The sequence below is a fragment of the Malania oleifera genome, chromosome 5, assembly GCF_029873635.1.
Source record: "Malania oleifera isolate guangnan ecotype guangnan chromosome 5, ASM2987363v1, whole genome shotgun sequence".
In the NCBI taxonomy this organism is placed as follows: domain Eukaryota; kingdom Viridiplantae; phylum Streptophyta; class Magnoliopsida; order Santalales; family Ximeniaceae; genus Malania; species Malania oleifera.
The window spans coordinates 40312501-40337801 of NC_080421.1; the positions used below are offsets into that span (position 1 = coordinate 40312501).

Genomic DNA, 25301 nt, shown 5'->3' on the forward strand with positions numbered 1-25301 from the left:
GGCTGGATTGGTGTCCTAGAAGAGTTGATAAAGCAGCATGGTTAGAGAGACTGTTAAAGAAGAGGAGATTACGATGTTGGCTTTTGAGATGGATAGAAACAAGGGGCTGGATGGTTTTACTATGGCATTTTTTCAGGATTGTTGGGAATTCTTGAAAGGAGGCCTACTCTAAGTTTTTCTTGAATTATTCGATGATGAATTGGTAAGAAGGAATATGAATTCTCTTCTATTACCCTAGTGCCTAAAAAAAGGATTTTAGAGCACAATTAGCTTAGTAACTAGTGTTTATAAGATTTTGACTAAGGTGTTGTCCAAGAGATTGGTTGCAGTTCCGGAGGGCCCTCTCTCTTTATAGGTGACAAACAGATCCTAGACACTACCTTGATGGCAAATGAGGTGGTTGACATTACTGTTCAAAGGAATAAATAGGGTCAAGTGTTGAAATTGGATTTTGAGAAAGCTTAAGATAGGTGAGCAAGAGCTTCTTGGACCAACTTAGGGCTAAAAAAAAGGTTTGGCCTGAGGTAGAGGAAATGAAATAGAAAGTGTTTATCTTCTGTGGTCTTCTTAGTCTTATGAATGGCGAGCTAAAGTCTTGGTTTCGTGCATCCAAGAGATATCCTATTTCTCCTTTTCTTTTTACTATTGTGGTTAATGTTTTGAGTGGGGTGATCAAGAGAGTTGGTAGAGAGTTGGCGGAGGGGATTAAGGTAGGGTATGAGGCTTGTATCATATTGCACCTTTATTTTGCAAATGATACTATTCTCTTCCTTTCAGATAGCATGGGCTGCTTCTCTAACATGGGCCGAAAATTAACTTCTCTTACAGTGGTTTGGTCAGTCTTTATATTACTGTGACTTTTTCGTTAGACTAGTTGGTTGTGCCGCTTTGACTTCACCTATTTGCTATTTAGGTGTGTAGGTGGTAATCCCAATGCTGACTCTTTCTAGGACTCTGTCTTTGAGAGAGTGGCTAAGAAACTAGATGGATTGAAAAAAGTGTTTCTTCACTTTAAGGGGTTATACTACCCTTATCCACGCTTGTCTGCCCTCCATCCTTTTGTATTATCTTTCTATTTTTAGTATTCCCATGAGATTGGCAAAGGCTTGAGAAATTAATAAGGGATTTCTTGTGGTCAAGTGAGGCTAAGGGTAGTAGAGATCATCTTGTAGGTTGGGGGATTGTATGTAAATCTAAAAGCGAGGAAGGCTTGGATCCTGATAATTTGGCATCCAAAAATATTTCTTCGGTGGGGAAATGGGCAAGACACTTTCCTTTAAAACCTAATTTTCTTTGGCATGAGCAAACTCTCAGTAAATTTGATCTATTGCAAAATGGGTAGGATGCTAAAGAGGGAGTTAATATTACTTATTTGAGTCCTTGGAAGTCTGTGTTTCAGATGTACAAGTATTTTCTCCCTAAAACCCAGTATACGATGCGTAATGGGGAGCAAATTTGATTTTGGGAGGCGAGAGGAGATGCCTTTCGCTATTTCTTTTCCTCATCTCTTTTGGTTATCTAATCTTCATAATGCCCCAATTTCTGTTTTTCTTCTTTTGCAAGAGGATAGGCACTCTTGGAACTTCCATTTTTTGGAGAAATCTTAATGAGTTGGCTCTTTTGACTAGTTTGCTCGACTCCTTTCATGTTCATATGAGTAATCATAAAAGGGATTGGAGCATAAATCCTTCTGGGAATTCTCTTATAAATATTTTTTCTCCTATTTGACTTGTGACTCTACTGCAGATCCTTTTGCCATGTATTCTTTGATTTGAAAAACTAAAGCTCCATCAAAAAATAAAAGCTTTTATTTGGACTGTGATACATGAAAGAATCATCATTAGTGATTTGCTTCATAAGTGAAGGCCTAATAAGGCACTTTACCCTGATGTTTGCATGGAAGGGAAAGGATAGGAAAGCTTTGTGGCATTACACTGTTATGGCTATTATTTGGTGTGTTTGGTTAGAGAGGAACACTAGGATTTTCAAAAATGTGGCTACTACTAACAATTTTCTTTGGAGTAGAGTGGTTTATCTTGTGTTACCATGGGGGTCAGCAAATGGCTTTTTTTGTCATGTTTCCTTTGCAGACTTGCAGCAGGATTAGTTGGCTCTGCTTCATTGAATTGTCGTTGGTTTTTGCAGTGATTTTTTTAGCTCGTTTCAATTGACGTAAAGGAAGGATTTCTTATGCTCCTTGTTTTTTCCATTTTTCTCATTTTCTTATTCTGTGGTAAATTCTTCTCTCTTTTAAAATGGTTATTTGTTTCTCAAAAAATAAAGCATTAAACCGAGGACCTTTCACGAACCATGGCTATGATATCATATTTAGGAACTACTTAACCTAAAAGCTTAAGCTAGTAGGTGAGGATTCAAGAATGTATGTCAAGCTTTAACAAAAGCAAACAAAACAGTAATAATAAAAATAACACTCGCCCATAACAACAATTAACATTGGCCTATAACATTAATAAGTACAACAACAATAATATTGGCTCAAGCAGCAATGTGTTGACAGCTCAAGGGTGATCTAGGGTTGAAATCTTACCCAAAAAAAAACTCAACAAAAAATAACAACAGTAGTAATAACAGCTCAAGCAGTAAAGAGTCAAAGTGGGTTGAGTGAAATCCAAAATTCAATATTCTCCGATCAATGATAATAACTGTTACAGGTTAGCATGGTAGTAAGTGCATAGGTCATTTACCAAAAACCCCCCCCCCCCCCCCCCCCCTTGTTCTCCAGTTATGGCAATATTTCAACATGGTATCTGAGACAAAACTTCAAACCCCAAACCCTACATAACTGATGACACCAATGGCACTACTGCTACTTTTATTCCCTCTCACCCTCATGCCCCTCCATAACTGGGCATGTCATATGTAGCCCCAAAACACTGTTCATAGTGCCAAAAAAAAATTAATCAGCCTCACCAAGAATACATTAACTTTATCAATGCCACCACCAGTTTCAAACGACCACCTTCCTCCAAAAACACCTCTGATCTACCTCCCCATGAAACCTCATCACTGGTAATTGGCTCATGTGGTTTTTGCAGGCTACCAACTCAGAACGCCATGTGCTAGGGCATGAGGCTTTGTTGAAGTTCGTTTTCAATGCAATTTTCTTCATAAATCATTCCAACATGATGTTTTGCAAGTTTTTTCCTCGTTTTGTGATATTCATGTTCACACTTCACAGTTTGGTCATTATGTCTTGTCAAGTCCAATCCCCATGCACCGAGTACATGCGACAGCAATAAGACTGCCAGACACTATTATTAACCCATGTTGGTGAGTCTGGGTTGTTGATGTGTGTTGTTGGTTTGTTTGTGAATAAGGTAAGGTTGGTATGTTAGTTTTCCATTGCTGTTTGTTTGGTATTTGTCCTTGCAGTGGACTGTTGGAGTCCATGAATCCAGGATTCTAGTTCCCACGAAACTAGCCACAGATCTCTACAAAGAAGTTGAGTGGAAGTAATTACTTAACAGTGGCCTAAGGCTGTCAAGATTTATTTGACATGCTTAGGCAAGCCCGAATATCTCTTCAAGTTTGGACCCAATGGCGAGCAGTAGGAGGAGGTACTGGGTCAAGATGCATTGGTTGTCTTCTTGTATTGGAATTTGATGGAACCTCAGATTGCACAGATGTATATGCACCTTGATATTTATTAGAAGATCTGGAACTGTTAAAATATTGTATTCCAGTAACCTGACTCCCACGTTTGATCTCTCCCTGGAGTAGTGTCAACTATAACAGGGGGATAGGAGTGTTGTTGAGCACTTTACTACAATGAAATGCATTCATAAAGAACTCAATACAATGCAAACCATCACATTGTTTGTGAGATGCAAAAACGGAGGGAACGCATCCTAACAGGTTTGGAACCCAAAATTGAGCCAGTTTGATCCTGAATTCTCAGTATTCTTAGAGTTACTTCTTTTGAATATGTCTATTCTTGTGTGCTCAGCGCCTCCTCTAGCACACATCCTTCAACTTCCTCCTAGTTCAGGCTCTCCAAATTCTGGTACTTCGAGATCTGCCTTCATCACTGAAGGTGTTCTTGGTAATCAGCATGGCAGTAGTAAAGGCTCCAAGGGTGGTTTGGGAAATCATGACAATGGAGATGAGCATTGTAGAGGTCACCACAGAAGTGTACTCATTGTGGTCGCAGTTGTCATAAAATTGACCAATGTTGGGATCTCCATTTCTAGCCCTTTGGTGTTACTGAGATCACAACCATATCTCTGCAAGCATATCTTCCCGTTGCATCTCTTTCTCGAAAAGGTAAACTCATTTCACCCTCTGGCCTTGAGTCATAGATTTTGCTACCATAAACCTAGTGACAAGCATATCTAATCTTTACTCTGAACTCCAGCATTCCAACACCTTACCCAATGTTACCCTTGCAAATGGCTCCCCTACCATAGCTAGTGGGACAAGACTGTGAATCCTACTAATTCTGTTTCTCTCTTCTCAACTCTGTATATTCCTAAATTTCTATTTAATATTATATTTTTTAGTAAATGACAAAATCCTTAAACCATTCAATCACCTCTTTCCCTATTCTAGCTTTTAGGATCTGAAGACGAGGAGGGTGATTTGCGGAGGACATGAAGCCAGGGAGCTTTACTCCTCATTTTGATTCACTATCTTCGTACGACTACCTACATCACTACAGTCATGCTTCTTCATATTCATCGTCGCCTTAGTCATCCCTTACTGGATGAGTCAAAGAGTTGGTTCCTAGTTTTGAGTCCTGTATCTAGTTTAGAATGTCATGTTAATTGGAAAGAATCATCATGTCATTTCTTGCTTCCTAAGACAATAAATGGGCAATCAGCCCTTTTGAGTTATTCAAATGTGTGGGGTCCAGGTTGAGTCCTTTCTAAATTGGGTTGTAAGCCTTTTGTTCTAAGATTAAAACACTAAATGATATCAATGCTGCTAAATAGTATTTCTACACCACTTATCACTGCATGCTCTTATTATTGAATGCCATTGTCTGTTCTCGACATGGTTGTTAAAATCACAATCTGGATCATAGGATCTTAAGATCTACTTGACTTAAACAATCCTGATCCTACCTATAATCGCAAGTTGTTTGGATCTTAGTAGGATCATAGGATCATAATGGAATTGTAGGATCGAGGTAAGATTGTAAGATCCTACATTCTTTAATTTTTTTTTTTTCAAAAAAATTTACTAAAATGCTTTTCATAAAGGCTGGGGTTTTGTCCTATATAACTTATACATAAAATGGGCAACTTAGAATTTGGTCTATTTCACAATAACGAAATTATGACTCAAAATCTTATTTGTTTCATTGGTGTTTATTAAGTGGTACAAACTTTAAAGGTAAATAACACATTGATGGATTTATGATTTAACAATAAAAATGGTAGTGATAGTGATGATTTTAACAATGGCCTTGATTAAGTCATTGATGATAGCCTTAGTCATACTAAAGAGATAAATGGTGGCTTGGATGCTGACATTTAGGTAGAAGCTAGCTTGATAGTTTATCTTCTGTTAAGAATTTTTTTGAAAAAAAAAAATGGATATTCATGTTATATGGTTGTTTCTTGACTTATTTGTGTTGAAAATTATGTTCTTGTTTTTTTATACGAAATTATTTCATTTTCTTTGTAAGACAGTTTGATTAAGTTAGGAATACGACAATTTGAACACTTCATCTTTTCCTCTTTTTGTAATACAAGGGCCCTACCATAGATACTTGTTAATTTTTTAGCTTTCAACACTTACTAGCCATATGTGTAGGTTTATACCATGTAAGCTTATGATATTATTATTTTTTTTTTGTTTCTTTTTTTTTTTTTTTTTTTTTTTTTTTTTTTTTTTTTTCAGGTGGACCGCTGGTCTCCTTAGGTTGTAACTTTTCTTTCTCAATCTAACATACCTTCTTTTATTATCTAAAATATATATATCATGTAAGCTTATGAAAAAAGAACATACAAATGCATTTTTTCATATTTATTTATGTATTTAGTATAATCTTACAATCTTCAATCCAATTCTACGATTTGATGCAAACCATCCTAGTGATCCTATGTAATCCCAATTTTAACAACCTTGGTCCTTAAAAGGAAAAATACCACACTCCATCCCATAGTTGTCAAATCAAGATTCAAATTTTGAATTGAAATTCCAATTTTGGGAATTCGAAATTCAATTCATAAGATTCAGTACAATTTTCCAAAACCAATATTACAAACAACTAGAAAAATAGTAAACACATTTAGATTTTGAACAAAATCTAAAAATAAATAAAAATCATATTTCATGTGCATGCTTTCCCTAAACAAATGTAATGTAAGGGACTAAGTCCATAAATATTAATAAAAGATGAACTTTATGTTTTTTAATCAAATAAATTAAGAAAAAATAGTAAATAATTGAGCTTTTGGTGCCTATCAACAATTAAAAATATTATTAATGAATGCATATTTTTTCTTAAATTAAAAGAAACATAATTAATTTAAAAAATGGTAATAATTGAACGAACTATTACCAAAACAAAAAAAAAAAAAGCAACTTCTGAATCTTAACAACACAAAGAAACATGAGTACCACCTTAGCCGATGAGTGTTCTGCCCCTTCTTCTCAATGGTGAAACACTATCCTTTCAAGAGTGAATAATGGTTTGTCAAGGCAACATAAGACCTAAAGTTCTATTTTTTTTTTCTTCTTTCACACAAGACTGACATAGATAAGGAATGGAAGGTGATCGTGCATAAATAAAAGATATATATAAACAAAAATATAAGAAAAATGTTTTTTTTTTTTGGAGTCTTAAACTAGTCGGATATGTCAGAACATGATGGGTTTAGAATCATGTGAATCAATGGATTCATATCGATTCGCTAGATTCACAAGGTGAATCGATATATTCAGCAACAATTTAGTTGTTTTTAAATTCCCTAGTAAGATTCAAATCTATTTGGAATGAAATTGATATGAATTGAATTGCAAATCATAAGATTCTAACAACTATGCTCTATCCGATTTCCTAAAGACCTTTTGTTCTCAATTATCTCCCTGCATATTCAGTTGTCCACCCTCTATTCATCAATTATCTCATAGGGTAGATAAATTGGATCCCCATGCTCTAAATTGTGTTGCTTAGGTATTCTCCTTCACAAGGAGGATATTGGTGCTATTGTCCTACCCTAAATTGTTTCTTCATATCAGTCAATGTCACCTTTGAGTTTAGGTATACTCCTTCCTACTTCGAGTCTTTTTGAGTCCCAAAGATCTTATGATTCCCTTCCATTACCTGCCTTTCCTTCTCCTTTTGAAGTGGACTTTTGCCTCTGCCTTCTTCTTGCTCTTTGCCCCTTCATCTCCACTAAGTCCTTCGTGCTGACTCGACTGTCCTAAATTGCAAGTATATGCAAAAGAAAATAATACTGCCACCAAGAAAGTGAGGCCCCATCAGATTCCATTGCTCAACCTTCAGCTCCTTGGTCAATAGATTGTGCATTGTGACATTGATCAACCCATTACTGCTCAAGAAGGTAAATGCTCATGTACTCAACATCCTAGCTCTATTTTTAGTGTTCTACGATTCTTTGAATCACTTTTATATTACTGTTTTGCTAACTCTCTGTCATCCATCTCTATTTCCAAATTGGGGTCTGATTCTTTATCTGAATTTTGGGTGCAGCGCTGCCATGGATGAAGAGATGCACACCTTGAGGGCCAATGATATTTGAGAACTTATGTCACCTCTAGTCGGTAAATTTAATGTTGGATGTCATTGGGTATTTACTCTGAAGGTCAATCAAGATGGTTCAATTGCTCACTTCAAGGCTAGATTGCTGACTAAACACAACACTCAAGTGTATGGATTGGATTGCTAGAACAAATTCTCTTCGTTGGCCAAACTCACTTGTGTTTGTGTGCTTTTCTCTTTAGCCACTAAATTTCATTGGCCATTGCGCCAGTTGGATGTGAAAAAAATGACTTTTTGTACGGTGATCTTGAAGAAGAGGTTTATATGAAGCAACATCCTAGGTTTGTCATTCAAGGGGAGTCAAGATTGGTTTGTTAACATCCTAGGTTTGTCAAGTGAGGAAGTCTTTGTATGGCCCAGTGTTTAAAAAGGCAAAGGCGTAAGGCGAGGCACTTTAACCTCCGTGAGGCGAGGCGTAAGCCTTAAGGCGTTGAGGGTAAGCATTTTGGGACTATATTCTTTTTAATAATTAATAAATAAAATTAATTTATATATAATAAAAAAATGTGAAAAAATTTAAAATAATAGAGAACAAATATAAAAACATAACTTTTAAATATCATATAAGCCAATTTTAAGTTTTAACTAACAAACACAAACAATATATATTAATTATTAAAAAAAATACGCATGAGCCATAAGAAAAAGCCAAATTAAAAATGTCTCAAGATTCCAATTTCTAAAAGCCAAGTGCAGCCAACAGTGGCAGAGAGTACGAGAGGGTCGCAGAGAGAGGCGAGAGACTGCAGAGGGCCACCGCAGAGAGACGACAGCTCCGAATGGTTCATAGAAGGGAAAAAATACGTCAGAAGGAGTCCGGAGGCAAATCAGAGTTTGGAAGGGAACATCGACTCGTCGGAGAGAGACGAGAAGCATAGAGGAATCGTTGGACGCAGCCGTCGAGTCATTAGAGAGAGAGGAAGTGCTGGAGGAATCGTCCGAGAGAGAGCCGAGGCTATCGTCAAGGAGAAGACTCGCTGGAGGCTTCGTCGAGAGAGCAGAAGGGAAGAAACTTCAATGTGTACACCTTGAGATTTGAGGCGTGAAAGGTGAGCATTTACAAGAGAGGCATACGACTTCTCCCCTGACGTGTACGCCTTTTGGGATTTATGCATTTCTACCTGCGCCTTAGTGCGTTTTAGGCCCAAATCTTAAAGCGCGCTCAATAACGCCTTTTAAAACACTGGTATGGCCTATAGTCTCCTAGAGCATGCTTTGGTCAGTCAATTCAATGCCGTGGGGTGATTTTGGTCTTTGGAGATGTTTGATAGATCTTTTTATACCCTACAATCATACTGCTGGAAGCAGGATGCTTCTGATTGTCTAAGTGAAGATACTGTAATCAGAGGAGATGATAGCCAAAGCACACAACATTTGACACAGTTCTTACAAACCAAATTCTAGACAAGGGATCTAGGACCATTGATGTACTGTTTGTGGATTGAGGTATTTAAATCTCGTAAGGGGGCTGTCCAATCATAGAGAAAACAAGTTCTTGATTTTTTGGATGAGACAAGGCTATTGGGATCCAAGCGCATTGATGCACCCATGGAACCTATGATCAAGCTTATGCCAATTGCCAAAATTGTTAACTAATCCAAAATGGTATTAGAGACTCTTTAGGTTGAGGGTCTTTTGGGATCATTTCAATTATCTGTTTCTGTGATATGAAAAAAAAAATTATGAAAACGCATTTGCTTACATTGCTAGTCTTCTATTGTTGATTTTTAGTTTTCAAAACAACTGAAAAATAAATTTCATGGTTTTCAATTGTTTTGGCAAACCTATTGCCAAATACTCTGACATCCAAAATTAACATTTGTGGATTAAATCATTCGTTTTATGCATAAATTAAAATTAAAATTAAAATTAAATGACTATGTGAATTTAAAATATAATTAACGTAAAAATAGCCACAGAATTTCTAAAAATTTTAAAAAATAATAAAATTTATTTAAAATAATTTATTACTACTTTCTATTGTCATGTAAAATAGGATTGTTCTTGAAAAGTGAATTTTAAAATATAATAATTTAGTATATTATTATAATATTTTTAATATGTATTATTTTATATTTATTATTTCAATCACATTTTTAATCGCTTTATAATTCAAGGACAAAAATGAGCACTTGTTCAATGTTGGCTTTCAGTTTTTAGTTTTTATTTCTAGTTTTTATTTTTCGTTTCTAGCTCTCGTCTTCATAATTTTTGACAATGATACCAAACAGTCCTTGAATTATCTTATAGTTACTCAGCCAAGAATCTTTTTTTGCACAGTTCATTGACTCTCCTTGCACCAATCACTAGGATCTTGTTGCTTGTGTCCTAGGATATCTCAAGGGTGCACTAGGAAAAAATCTCCAGTATTAGGATCACAATCATACACATGTTCATGGATGCACAGATGTAAATTGGGCTTGCTCACTCATTGGCAGAAGGTCCACCACTGGATAATGTGTGTTTTTTTGGTGACAACTTGGTTTCTTGAAAAAGTAAAAAGCAACTTGTAAAGATCAAGTGCAGAGCCTAAGTACAGAGTCATTGCACATATAACCTATAAGCTGATTTGGCTTGAATATGCTAGAAGTGCTTAGGTTCCACAATTCACGGGCTCTGTAGTTGATGCATGGTAATCAAGTGGCAGTTCATGTTGTTTCCAATCCAGTTTTCAATGACAAAGCATACTGAGGTTGATTGTCATTTCCTTCAAGTGAAACTGATAGAAAAGCTCATTACAACTGCTCACGTGAAGTTTGAATATCAATTGCCTTATTTTTTCACTAAGTCTTTACAGGATACCCAGGTCAAGTTTCATTTCTAACAGTGTAGCAGCATATGATATATGCTCCAGCTTAGGGGGAAGTGTTAGACTTAAGCGTGTTAGGCAAGGGTATAAACATCATTTATTGTACAGAGTTGATTATAACTATAAACGAACACCTAGCAAATTGTTGGTTCTCAAATTATTCAAATATTTCAATAATAACAATAACCACAATGGCCACAATACAATAAAAAATACTAGATCAAATAAAACAACATGGCCAAGATATATATATATATATATATATATCACATCATACAACATACAACAACAACAAAACCAAGTCTTAAGTCCCACTAGGTGGGGTCGGCAATATGAATCCTTTTCCGCCAATTTATGCAATCAAACAACATGCCCAATATATCACATCATACAACATACAACAACAACAAAACCAAGCCTTGAGTCCCACTAGGTGGGATCGGCTATATGAATCCTTTTCCGCCAATTTATGCAATCAAACAACATGCCCAATATATATATATATATATTTGTACAACAAAGATAAAAGAAAAGATAGGCTTAGAGGCACAGTATTTCGCATATAAATAAATGTTCCCTAATCCAGCATTCAGCAGACAAATGTAAGGGTGGCATGCAATATTTTATTTCCATCAAGAAGGGTCAAAATGACAACGACAAAACCACTAGAGGTAAAGGGTTGATCCCAACCCAACCCACAAGGCTCCCCACCTTGCGAGTGTAGGGGAAGGGTTGTCACAGCATAGACACCCTTACCCTGCTTTTGTGCAGAGAGCCTCTTTCCTTGAACTAGAACCCGTGACCAACTAGTCACAAAGGAGCAACCTTACCATTGATCCAAGACCCGCCCTCCACTAAAACACTGGAGGTGTAAAGCAAAAATAAACAAATTCATGAATAACTAGAAAACCCATGGAAATCAAAATAAAATATTCCCGCCGTCCATGATATGGCATATAATAAGCTCAATTTTTCTTTTATTTTTAGTTTCTTTACAGTATCCCAATTCATCATGGATGATTCACAGGCACAACATATATATTAACAATAAAGCACAAATTAGGCATCATTGAAAACTTCCCAAAAGAAAAATCCCACACAAAACAATAAATTAGGGAAAAGGGAAAGAGTAAGATGCATAAAGGAACACTCACATCATGTTGTATCCATTGCTGTCGATGCATGTCATTGCCTGAAATCTTTAGTCATGTCCCACTTCACGAAAGTTGGATAGAGGTTCCAGCCTCTTATCATATGGAAAACATAGATGACAGAAAGTGTCATAAGTCATTCATTCATTGCATAAACATCCAAACCTCTTCTCAAGTTTGACAGTCAAGAGAAGAGCAATATAACGGCTAAATGAATCACATGCAATCGGTACCTTCCCCAAATTTTAATCCTTTGAGACCCGAACAACAAGGCCAGTAGGTGTGTGGATCGTTTTAAGGTGACCTGAGCCAATAAGATCACGGAGATGAAACCTTATATCAAGTGGAGAGAACCGGAGGCGCTTCTTCTCCAAAACAGCCAACATCATCTCTTTGTATCTCCTTCGGTTTAGAAAAGACAGGAGCTCCTTTCTTCCCTGAGTAAAGAGAGAGGAGGTAACTGGCAGTTGGAACATGATTTGATTTTTCAACACACTTCAGTTTGAACTCTCCGTATGTTTGTTAGTCAAGGCACCAAAACAAAAATCTAACAAGGATACATTTTTTGCAGAGTTTCAACAAAAATAATATGCTAGCTATTAGAAAGTTTGGTTATAGGATCCACATGATTCCATAAAAATCGTAAAACTAAAAGATCAATTAGGCCCTTTTTGCAGCTCTCTTCCACCATCTACATTTTATTTAATTAGAATAGATAACCCTGTCCAGACTCTAGAATCTTGTGTTTTCAATCATCTAGAGGCACTTGAAACTCCTACATAGCTGGATTCTAATAAAATAAAGATTATCAACAAAATACAAAAATTATTCTCTGCATTTCTCCTTCTCCCCTTTCCCCCAGCCCCACCACAATGATGCATCACTAGATAGACTTTATCCCAGCCCCTACTTACATAGTTTAGGGACCATTAAAATAGAGACACACCTCATAGTCTTGTACAGCATCAGACACCAACACTGAAGAAATGTAGGTTTTTTGCCAAGGGTAAAAAAAGGAACAGGAAATTTCCATATGCATTAGAATAACTAAATAGAGGTGATGAAGTACCACAAATAAACTCATCAGTGCACCATGAGTTAAAAGACAAGGAAACTTGAGGCGCTGAGCCCTACTTATATACCACAACTCACCACCTCCACCTTGCTTACTCAAGGTGTGACAAAGCCCAAACCTAAAAATTTTAAGATGGGGAAGGAAAGAAATATTCTCATTAAAAAAGGAAAATTATAACACATGAAAATATATACCTGAGAAAGGCCTTTAAGTACTGAACCAATATTTGGAATTGAAAACCAGTACATGTTTGGATCAATAAGTTGGCGAGTCTGGAAATTAGTGCCAGTGTTAGAAAGGTGACATAACAGATAGGAGAGGATCGAACATGTAAAAATGCACAATAAAATTTCAATGAATTGGAAGAAAAATCACTCAATCATATAATACACAAACAATTTATACAAGTATTCAATAGGATCACAAAGTTCATGTTTGAATCACGTTCCATATGCACATGCAAACGCAGACATATATATATATTACTATATTACATATAATGGAGAACTTGTTATCTTTACAATTTTCAATAATTTTTTTGTGCAGATTTTGAAATTTTGACTTGGTATCAAGTATCAACTTATTCTTACCGTGCATGTCAAATTACAAGAATAAGAATATAAGTTGGATGGTCAAAATGTGAACCACAGGTTTTACACCTATATATGCAAAAGAAAAATGCCAACGTGAGTTCATATTGTGTTGGTAAATAAATGTATGTATACATGTATATGCAAAGATGACGTTGACTGTAACATGGGGAAAAAATTGCATTTGATGTGTGTGTGTGCACCTTTGTGTGTATGTTGTGGGTGCATATATACATACATATATATGTACTAATGTGTGTGTATGTGCATATATTTTAAGTTCCAACAAGGCAAGGACCCGTGAAAAATAATATATAATATTATCAAAGTCAAATAAACAATCATACTACAAAAGCAAAATACGCTCTACAAATTTTAGCGATATGATCAATCCAGCTAGCATGCAAGGTATCTAGAAGATAGTCCCAAAAGTGTAGGATCAATCCAGTCTTAATAAGCTTTACAAACTTTGGTTATATGATCAAAAAATGCTTTTCAAGGTCCGGCAAACATGCAGGAAAGTTCTCTGGGAGATAGTACCAAAGATTTAGTATCAAGTCATGCGTTCATCAAGGAAGAAGGGTTTATGCTATGATAGGGGCCAACTAATTATCACACTATTGTGTAATTAGTAAATTTAGCTTCCCCATAAGATCCTGAACATTTCAAAAAGAATATCATCCAACATCAAGACATTGCATTAACAATTTGTCATAACATCATTCCAAAAGAACTGGAGAAGAGAAACATTTTTCCAAAATTTTTTACTAAAAAAATTACCTTACAAACAATTTTATGAATGTATAACAGGATTTAATAATATGCATTACAAAATCTAATAATCTAAAGCATCTTTGCAATTAAGATAATCAATCAACTTAAACATGTTACTTAATGCCTGGACATATATACACACACAGAGACACACACACACACACACACACACACACACACACATATATATATGTATAAATGCAGACCACGCCCTGTTTATTAACTGTTATAGTATTGAACTGGAACTGTGCCTCAAAATATTCCTCCCAGGATAGCAAACAAAGAAAAGTCGCAACCCAGGCTGCAACAAACAAGTGGACATAAAAGAATTTCAAGGAGCATAAGAGAAAACACAAACATGCTAGGTGCAAAATTCAATTTTTGAGTTCTTTCAACATTATTTACACGTTAGAGCTTTTCTTATAAATAAGCAAGTCATTGTAAAAGAGATAACAAAGCACAATGCATCACAAAACCTGGTCCTAGGATAGAATGAATAAAATAATAATATTAGATGACCCAAATGGATCCATACCATAACATTTTTTAACGATCATGTATCAATTAGTTTAAGAATTGACACCTCTTACATATTAAGGTCCAATAATTATTGTTAATCCTGGTCTTATAAACGTCAAGCAAGATGCTTTGTAGAACAGAGGATGCATGACTTCTTAAAGGATTCGGTGTGGCTAGAAGAGATGGTGGCTTGAGGTTGTCCTTTATAATTTGCAGAAGATACTGTTATTTTTGGCAGGCAGACATTGACCAAATTCTCAAACTGACCTGTATTCCCTTGCGCTTCAAAATAATTTCAAGTCTCAAAGTTAATTTGAGCAAGAGCAATTTGGTTTCATTTAAAAGGATGAAAAAAAAAAAATGACTTATGACCAGTGCCTCGAGGTACAACTTGGAACCTCTACCTTCAAACTTAATGTACTCGAGGTTGATCCTTGAAGTAGAATTCCAAAATAGGAAGATTTGGGATGGAATAATCAAAAAGTTTAGAAAGAAATCAATCATGTGGAAAAGGAGCCACTTGTCTAAAGTGGGAGACTTAAGTTGTGTTTGATTGGTCGTAATAGACTCTAAATAAGATTACTTCACTAAATGAGCTTCAATTGTTGCTCAAGGAAAATGTGATGGGAGCATCAAGAGGTGTCATGGGCTGAAAATTCACACCTTGTTAAACAGCACTAGCTAAAGAACTCTAGCTTAACTAGTCAACCAAAGTACATAGTGGTTTACCACAAGAACACATTCACAACAGTCGCATGCAAAATAAACAATTCACGTAAGCAAATGACGATCGCGTGGTAAACACTGACAGACTAGTAAAGCAAGAGTTCTTTAGCTAGTGCCACATGGCCCTTCACAAGGTTCGAAGTGTTAAGCCCATGACAGTTGGCATCAGAGCTAGAATAGCATATAAAACTCTTTAGGGGAGGGTGAGTATTCATCAATCATTGTAGAACTCACTAGCACATTTTCTTACATGAATTGCTCACTGCTCCCACTAACTTTGTAATTTTATATTCAACTATTGTCAATGTTTTAAAAGGCAAAGGCATAAGGCAAGGCATTTTAACCCTTAAGAGGCAAAGCATAAGCCTTAAGGAGTTAGGGCATAAGCCTTTTGAGAATTTTATTTTTAGATAAAAATATGTAAATAAATTATGTATTTTAAAAATTAAAAAATTTAAGAAAATCACAGATATAATGTTAAAAATAAAATTAAATATACTTTGCGAGCAATTTGTTGGTCACTCAAAAATTCTTAACTTAAATTCATGATGTAAATGATGACGAGAGATAGCTATACAATTGCAAGATTCAAATTATTTTCATGATCTAAGATACAACTCAGTTATTTTGGAAAGGTTGAGGTTCAAGAGTTTTAGGAATTGACTCATCCATAACATTCATTTTATATAAACATGTAGTTAAAATTTTCTAACCAAATCTAACTCAAGAGTCACACACCCAAAATGCATAAGCCTCAACTAAAAAGGCGCAAGAGGCATACCTTTTGTACTACTGTGTAAGCCTCGTGTAATGTGTTAACCTTTTTGGAATTTGGTACTTAGATTGAGCCTCAAGATGTTTTAGGCATGCCTTGCCTTGAGGCTAGCCTCGATTAAACCTTTTAAAACATTGATTGTTGTGAACGTGCTATACTTTGGCTTAAGCAAGAGTGCTTTTTAACTAGTGCAGCAAGGCCCTTCACAAGGTATGAAGTGTCCGGCCCGACAAGAGGTCAAGTATGAGCATGATTAAGGAATTTAGAGGTGTTCGTGTTAACCATATGTGTAGGCATAATTTAGGATATTTGGATTTAGTTTATAATTTTCAGCACAAACGGATTGCTACTTATGTTTCATTAATTAGGGATTTGCTATTATTTCCCAAATTATGTTTTCCTTATTTAGGGATTGGCTATGGTTTCCTAGAGATTATTCTCTTCGTTAGCATTAGAAGAAAACCTATATAAAGGCTTGATGTGTAACCATGAGAGGCAGATCTGAATATTGGGAACTCCTCAATGATGTTATCATCATCCCACCATCACTCTTGCATCCCTACCATCATCACCCTATGTAATCCTTGCCACTCACCATGGTGACTGAGGACCAATTCAAGCACATTCAGCAAGATATACTTGAATTTACGATCTGGAGAGACATCTATGTCCTTTTGAAAACACTGGAATTTTTTAATCTACAATATTACAAGAAGGAAATCGCTGACATGAACAGTAAATTGACAGAAGAAATGGCCCATTTAGACACCTGGATAAAAGAAGTTGTACTGCTGCAGTTATCAAGCAAAGCAATTAATCCAATATTGTTAAATATGACAACATGGTTGACCTAAAAAATTTCGTTGTTGAAAAAGAAAAGGAGAGGTATGTGAAGATGCTTAGTGAACCTATGTCAAAACCAGAGCTGCAACCAGTTCTGTCAGCAACAGAATCTGAGGGCGTAAAGGATCTTCCAAAATTGACAAATAAGCCAAACGAATCCACGAAGGACCTTGAGGAGGTGCAAATTGCAAAAATTTACCTATCCATGGAGGGTAAGTCCATTGAGCTCAAGCCTGACGACATATATGTGGAATTAATCATTCCTAATAAGTTTGTTTTCAATGATTTTATCCACTAGCATTCATACTTACTTTCAAAACTTTCATATTATATCATTAATTTCCAATTTTGCGTGATTCTTTAGTTTGTAATCCTTCAAATGTTTCAAATTTGATATTTTTCCAACTGAAGAGGAATGATGGGGTACATCAATAGGATGCATATGAGCAAGATTAAGGCATTTGGGGATATTCGTGTTTGCCATATCTGTAGGCATAACGCATAATTTAGGTATTTAGATTTAATATTGTAAATTTTCAGCATTTAGGGATTCGCTATTATGTTTCATTAATCATGGATTTGCCACTATTTCCCAAATTTTTACCTTATATAGGGATTTAACATTACTTCCTAGAGAATGTTTCCTTAAGGGATTTAACATAACTTCCTAGAGATAATTCCCTTATTTAGTATTATGATAAAGTCAACATAAAGGTTTGATGTAACCATGAGAGGCAGATTTGAATATTGAGAATCATGAGTGTGCATTTCGTAAAATAAGTATAGCAGAATCAAAACCATGAGGCAGATTTGAATATTGAGAATCATGCTGAGTGTGCAGTTGGTAAAATAAGTATAACAGAATTCAACTTTGATTCTGCTAACAAATCACTAAATCTGAATAATGAATTATTTTAATTGTTTGGTATTTAATATCTCAATATGTGTTGTTTTCCAATTTTAACCCTCTGAACATATGTTTCATTTGTGTTGTTGTGTTTTTGTTCATTTTCATTTTTTCATAGAGTTAAAATGGAAATGATACCTCTTTAAGATTTTCACTTACCCAATCACATATGGAAATATGTTTGCTGTAAGACTAATTTTAGGAAAATTATGAGCTGTCACCAAACCTTATGTCTAACCAGTTCACTTATTTGGGAAACTGGTCCAAACAAAACTCTATTCAGAGGTCAGTCGGATCAAACAAATGTCCCCTAAGCCTTGCCTTCATTTCCCTTTATTTTTTCCATTATTTCAGTTACCTCCTTTTGGTCTTCTCTTACTTCTCTGTCATTTCTTGCTGATTCTCTGCTGTCAATTAGTGTTGCATCAAAATGTCTGAAGAAGCTCTGATTGTCTCTTTCTAGTCAGATACCAATCCTTCCAGTAGAAAGAGTTAAGAGGCTCCCCATTGCTTGCATCTTTCCTTCTCTATCTCCCCTTCCTTTCCCTCTCTCTCCCCCTTCTACTGCCAAACACAAGTGATGGTGCTAAAGCCAACCGGCCAAGGAGCCTTTCTCTCATTTCAGTCAAACATAAATGATGGTTTGATATAACAAATTCATTTTTCTCTTTTTTTATCTGAATTTTTTATGCATTCTTTTCAATTCTTGAGATGCACCTGTTCAATCATGTAAATTTTTTATCAGCAACTATTGAATTTTGAATATGCTAGTGAAACCAGATTCTCAGGTGTCACACACCTTCTACTCTGTCAACAAATCAGACGCAACCCAGTAGCAATTTCACCAGTTGGATTACTAGGCTCTCACTTCTTAATCATGCCTTTCCTCACCCTTGGTCGATTTCTCTTCCAGAACTTTCTATGCAGATCAGCCCACGCAATTTTTTTAAAAATTTTTGGATGCAAGATATGCTTTTTTCTTTTCAAAATGCTGATCAGGCAATCTATAAATTTGATGCAGATCAGTTTTTTGCATGCAATTGTTCAGCCCAGATCTGTAAATTTGATGCAAACTTTTCGGATGCAGATCTGTAAAATTTTTTCCAATGTTTTAAAAGGCGAAAGCGTAAGGCAAGGCATTCTAGCCCTTAAGAGGTGAGACAAAAGCCTTTAGAGAATTTTATTTTTAGTAAAAAAAAAAATATGTAAATAAATTACATATATTTTACAAATAAAGAAAAATTAAGAAAAAAAAATCAAACATAATTTGCAAACTCCTTGTTGGCATTCAAAAATTGATAACTTGAATTCATAACATAAATCATGACAAGAGATAGCTCTAACATTACAAGTTTCAAATTATTTTCAAGATCTAAGATACAACTCTCAATTATTTTGGAAGGTTGAGGTTCAAGAGTTTTAAAAATCAACTCATATTATGACATTGCTTTTATACATACATGGAGCTAAAATTTTCTAGCCAAATCTAACTTGAGATTCACATACACAAAATGCGTAATCTTCAACTAAAAGGGCGCAAAAGGCATGCCTTTTGTACTAATGTGTACGTCTTAGCACGTAATGCATTAGCCTCTTTGGGATTTGGCATTTTGGATTGAGCTTCGAGGCGTTTTAGGCCTGCCTTGCCTTGAGGCGAGCCTTGATTGAGCCTTTTAAAGCATTAATTTTTTCGATGCAAAGATCAATTTTTTTATGCAAGATCTACAAATTTGACGTAACCCTTTCCTGTCATGAATTATTTCCTATGATATGTAATACGGACATTATTTTTGTGCAAAACAGGGAGAGAGAGTCTCTTCTGCAATTTTTTTCCTCTCATCTGCTATAAATTTGGATTATTATTCCATCAGATGTTCAAACACCAACAACTTTAGCTATTCAATCTCCAATGGCTCAAATTGCGTTTGAATCCTGTTCTTTAATTCAGAGTTTGATTTAGACTTCTAACTTAACACTTGCGAGTTAGCAAAAGGATCTTCACTCTCGTTAAGAGCAACTTGTCAAACCTTCATGTCGATTCAATGAATTATGAAATGTAAAAAGAAAATTGTCATGCCAGTTTCACAGTGAGGTTAAAGTAACTTTTATTTAAGTGTGGGTGGTTAAACAGCCATTAAGAATTGGGAAAGTAGGCATAAAATTACTCACTCCTTTTACTAAAGCTCACATTGAAAATAGCTACAATGTTCCACAGTGGAAAAAGAGCAAATGTGAAGGAAAGTTGTTCGGTCAAAGTATGGGTTTGACTGGAATGGTTTGACTTATAATGAGAATTATCTGTGCAGGGTGAGAATCTAGAAGTGGAGAAGAATGAAATAGCATTTCTTGAATAATATTTCAACTTCAAATTTTCCATTCATCAAATATACCCAACAAATCCGAGTATGATCATCTATAAAAGTCACATACCATTTTTTTCCGGATAAGGTAGTAACCTTAGAGGGACCCCAAACATATCACTATGAATCAAATAAAAAGGTTTCGATGCACGGTAGCCTTTTGAAATATAAGGAACTCGATTATTTTTTGATAAATGACACACGTCACAATGAAGAGAAGTACAATTCAAATTTTTAAACAGATTAGGCAACAAATATTTTAAATAAGAAAAACTAGGATGCCCTAATCTAAGATGCCAAAGCATTATTTGATCACGCATAGGGGTTGAACTAGTACTACCACTCAAGCCTTGAGCTTGTTTATTGCTGAATAGGATATCATCAAAATAATCAAGGCCATCGATCATCCTAGCATTGCAAATCATCGCCCCCGAGTTTTGGTCCTGAATTTCACAGTAAGAAATGAGAATCAAAGAATATGATACGATAGTTAGAATCACGGGATAAACTACTAACAGACAGAAGATTGCAACTTTAGGAACATGAAGGAAAGATTTTAATTCTACTTTCCCGGAAATTCTAATTGAACCTGCTCCTGCAATGGATGAAAGACTGCCATCTGCAATCCTAACCTTTTTATTACCCAAACAAGGATAATAAGATTGAAACAATTTAGATATACTAGTCATATGGTCGGATGCACCTAAATCAATAATCCATGGTGCAAAGGCTAAAGAGCTAGAATAGGCACTCGACATATTACTTGTTTGGGCCAAGGAACCAATAGAAGTACCGGATATCAGATTCGATTTCAGCAGTTGAAGAAGCTGATCCTTCTGCTCTAAACTTAGAACATTGGTCTGGGCTTCATTTGCTCTAGGAATCACTTGGTTGTTTCCAGGTCCAGGTTTGCAGCTCTTCCATTTTGCTGGTTTTCCATGTAGTTTCCAGCAGGTTTCTCAGGTATGGCATGGCTTATTACAATAGTCACACCATACTCGAGATTATTGATTGGGATATGACCATTGTACAGAGGCATTAGCAGCAGCCAAAACAGTAGGATTAGCAGCAACCAAAGTCAAGTTCTCAACTGTTCCATCAGCCCTTTTTTTTCTTTAGCATAACATTCCGGCGACAATCTTAACATCTCACTTCAGAAAATACCTCTCCGATTGGAGGTGGAGGCTGTCTACCAAGAATCCTCCCCCTGACCTCATCAATCTCATCATTGAGTCCAGCCAAGAATTTAAAAATTCTTGCATTTTCCACCATCTTCTTGTTGTAGTTGCAATCATCACGGCTCCTCCATTCATAATTATTGAATAGATCCAAGTCCTGCCACAGTCCCTTAAGGACATTGAAATACTTAGTCACGTTATCTTCCCCTTGTTGGGTCTCGCCAATTTTTCGCTGCAATTCATAAATCTAGGAATAATTTCCTAGGTCAGAATACATCTAACTAACATAATCCCAGAGTTCTTTTGCAATAGGATAACACATGTAATTAGCACTAATATCTTCATCCATTGCATTCACAAGCCAAGCCATAATCATGGAATTTTCGGCATCCCATATAGCATATGATGAGTCTGCTCTGTCAGGTGCCTTGGTTTCACCAGTAAGGTACCCAATCTTACCTCTCCCACAGAAATACATTCGAACTGACTGAAACCATCTCAAGAAGTTGGCTTCATTGAGACAGATATTTGTGATTTGGACTGAATGGTATTCGATATGGGCTACCTTGGTTTCCGTTTTGGTGTTGACCACAAGTTCAGGTCTGGCCATGGTTGAAGTTTCCGAAATTTCAGACATAATGGAGGCCGAACAGAGTTAAGGCAGTGAGGCCTAGGTTTTAGAGGCTATGACTGCTGAAAGGAAAAGAAAACCAGGTTCTGATACCATCTAGAAGTGGAGACGAATTGAAATAGTATTTCTTCTTATTATTAAAATTAAGTACAATCTGAATGTCTTATAGGCTACAAGGATAATCTAAAAGGAAAGAATAGAAAAAAGGAAGGAATGACAAATGCTAACAAATCTCCTAGAATATCTCCTAAGAATATATCCTAAATATCTCCTAAGATTATTTACATAATTACAGAAATTTCTCCTATAATCAAGGAGAGCTGACTAGATAAATTTTGAAACTTTCCAACAGAGAATTTAGAAGCGGATTAGGAAAGAGTGGAATGATTTCTACACATGTGAAGCTTGACTTGTGGAGTGTGGATCAGTTTTCTTCTAGCATGATAGATGGTGTAGAGATAAGGCCTCAAAATTCCCTTTTCTGAGGTTCAATGTTGACAAAGGATAGGGATGCGCTGGTCACCTCAAACATGGCAATGGTAGTAATTTGTCTTGGAACAGTAACTTTGAAAGGGCAAGTTCAGGTCAAAGATGTTACTTATGCAAGAAGCAACTGAGAAAGTGAATAAATGGACAAAAGAGATGTAGGAGGTGGCCTTGTCGATTTCAAGCAGTTGCTTGCCTTGTAGATCAGAAGTTGTGGTCTTGGAAGGTAATACAAGTATAGGGGGGTAAAATCACCAGTACAATCACCCCTCACCATTTATTGGGCAGCGTGGAGGGAAAGAGACAGGAGGATTTCGACATAGAGGAGGTCCTCCCATCTAAAACCAAAGTAGGTAGTAGAAGAGTTTATAAATTTAGTATTCAAGGAACTGTAATTTGGACAAGCAGGACATCTTAATTTGGTTGATTTTTTGTCAAGCGAACAACTTCTAGTACATGTATTGGTGGCAATCCCAGGTGCCCTTTAATCTGTCTTTAATTCTAACTCAATAAATTCTAACTCAATAAAAAAATAAATTCCAAAACAAATTTTTCAAGAACTTTCCTATAATTTTGGAGACTTAAAGTGTTGTATTGCCCTAATTTGTCATCAATTAGAACACTATGAAATCCAATCAAACAAACTGATAACACTAAGCAAGCATTATCCACAACAAAGAAACCTAGTTAAGATAATTAGAACATGCCCAAAAAACACTAATAGATGCACTAGTATGAAAAAGTTATATGAGGGAAGTAGAGGGAATTATTAGGGCAACAGGAAGGCCAAGATGAATGTGGACCAAGACTGTATAAAATTTTAAAAAAGAAAAGAAATGTTACAAAATTTAGGACAAAACACACTGATCTCCCAAATAATATGATACATCTAAGATACAGAGACCTCCCTTGACTTCTCAAAAGTCCCCCTCCCACCAATCTACCCCTTCAATGACACAGAGCCAATAATATGAAGTGAACTACTTTTGATATGATATATCACTGCCACTACCAAAGTGTCCAAGGGCCCCAATCCACTTATCACCTCCACTGTCACAAAAATACTAGATACAATGGCCTTAACTTGAAAGAACCCCATTTAGGGGCCACAGTTTCAACATTAAAATTCCTTAAAACTTTGTGAAAGTCTCTTCATTTGTAAGGCCCAAGTAGGCCAATTCAACCTCAAATATCCTAGGGTCTTTCTTTGATCAGTAAAGAGAAATTATATTTAAAAGAGGCATCAAGGGGATGCCACCCAAGTACAAAGGAAAACAACAGGAGAGAAACATCCCTTACTAAAAGGTGTCAAGAAAATCAAGGATAACAAAGGGGTCCTTCCAACCAACCCATAGTGCCAACTAGAGATCATAGCCATCCACTGGTCCATGAAGGACTAAATAGGAGGCGTAGTTGCTTCAAATGCTCTTTTGGTCCTTTCTCTCCACATCACCCAAAAAATAGAAAGGGGAATGAGGGAGAGAGATCTTCTTCCTTCCTTACTTGATCTGATTCTTTCCAAGCCCACAACTCCTCTTCCAATATAGCTGCAGTAACCCACTTCTGATTAGCGATGGAGATGGCTAAGTTCCATAATTTCTTGGTCCACAAACAATGCAAAATGACATGACCAACCAATTCCTCCTACTCCAAGCATAAAAAGCGTCTATTGACAAGAGAGATACCTTTTTTTTTAATATTGTCCATGGTAAAAAATTTTCCAAGAGTAGCATCCAATGTGAAAAAGACAACCTTTTTAAGGGGCTTCTATTTTTCAAATTCCAAGGGAAGTTTGTATTGCTCTCAGCCGAGGGACAAAGATGTTTGTAGAAAAAGCTGACAGTGAAGTTCCCATCTTTGCTCAAAGCCTAGTAAGGCTCATCTGAATTAGTCTAGGAATAAGTCTTATAGAGGCATCTTTGTTATATGAAAATCTGAAGATGGAAGCGAAAGAGGATCTACGTTGGGACTTGCCACACCAAATGTCATGCCAAAAGAACACATCATCTCCATTCCCCACTTGAAAGTAGATGAGAGGGAAAAAAATCGCTCATTATTTTCTAATATATCTCCAAACATCTGTAATGTGAACTTCCTTTGAGGTCCAACCATTGTGATACTTGTTAGCAATAACATCCCTCCAGAAGTGATTTTTCTCCATCACTAATCTCCAAAGCCATTTTCCCAAAAAGGGCTTATGAAGATAATGCCCTCTCGTGAAGGTTGTTTAACCCCTATTTAACAAGATGATAGTTGAAAACATCTACCATGTTTTCCCAAAGGAATCTTCTTTGTATGCCCTCCAATCTCGTGGCAACCATGCAAGGGATTGGGAAAAGAGACATGAAGTAAATTGGGAGGTTGGACAGAGTACCTTTACTAAGTGAGCCTGCCACCTTTTGACAAAAAGTTCCTTTTCTGACCAGCGAGTTTCTTTTTGAACTTGCTAATGATGGAATCCAACCCTTATCCTTAAACTTGGCTCCTATGGGGAGGCCAAGGTAGGAAATAGGGAAGGCTCAAAGCTTACATCCAAGGATACTTGCAAACAAAGGAACACAACCACAAGTCTCCATTAATGATTTCACTTTTGCCAAGATTCACTTTTAAGCCTGAAAGCGCTTCAAAACCAAGGAAGATGCATATTAAATTAAAAATTTTCTCCGGCTCATCCTCACAAAAGATGATAGCATCATTGCAAAAAGGAAGTGAGTGATTTCCATA

General features: G+C 36.0%; 1 protein-coding gene across 20 annotated transcripts in view; it reads right to left on the bottom strand.

The window, feature by feature from the left end:
- The window catches only part of LOC131155705 (uncharacterized), a 95226-nt gene that overhangs the window by 24378 nt on the left and 45547 nt on the right, over positions 1–25301 (bottom strand). For all 20 annotated transcript variants that reach the window (XM_058109040.1, XM_058109034.1, XM_058109047.1 and 17 more), the window contains 3 exons: positions 12983–13060; positions 11947–12150; positions 11717–11808 (listed from right to left, as the gene is read on the bottom strand). In XM_058109040.1, the coding sequence (XP_057965023.1) occupies positions 11959–12150; positions 12983–13060 (270 nt within the window). In that variant the 3' untranslated portion in view covers positions 11717–11808; positions 11947–11958. The remainder of the gene's footprint in view (positions 1–11716; positions 11809–11946; positions 12151–12982; positions 13061–25301) is intronic.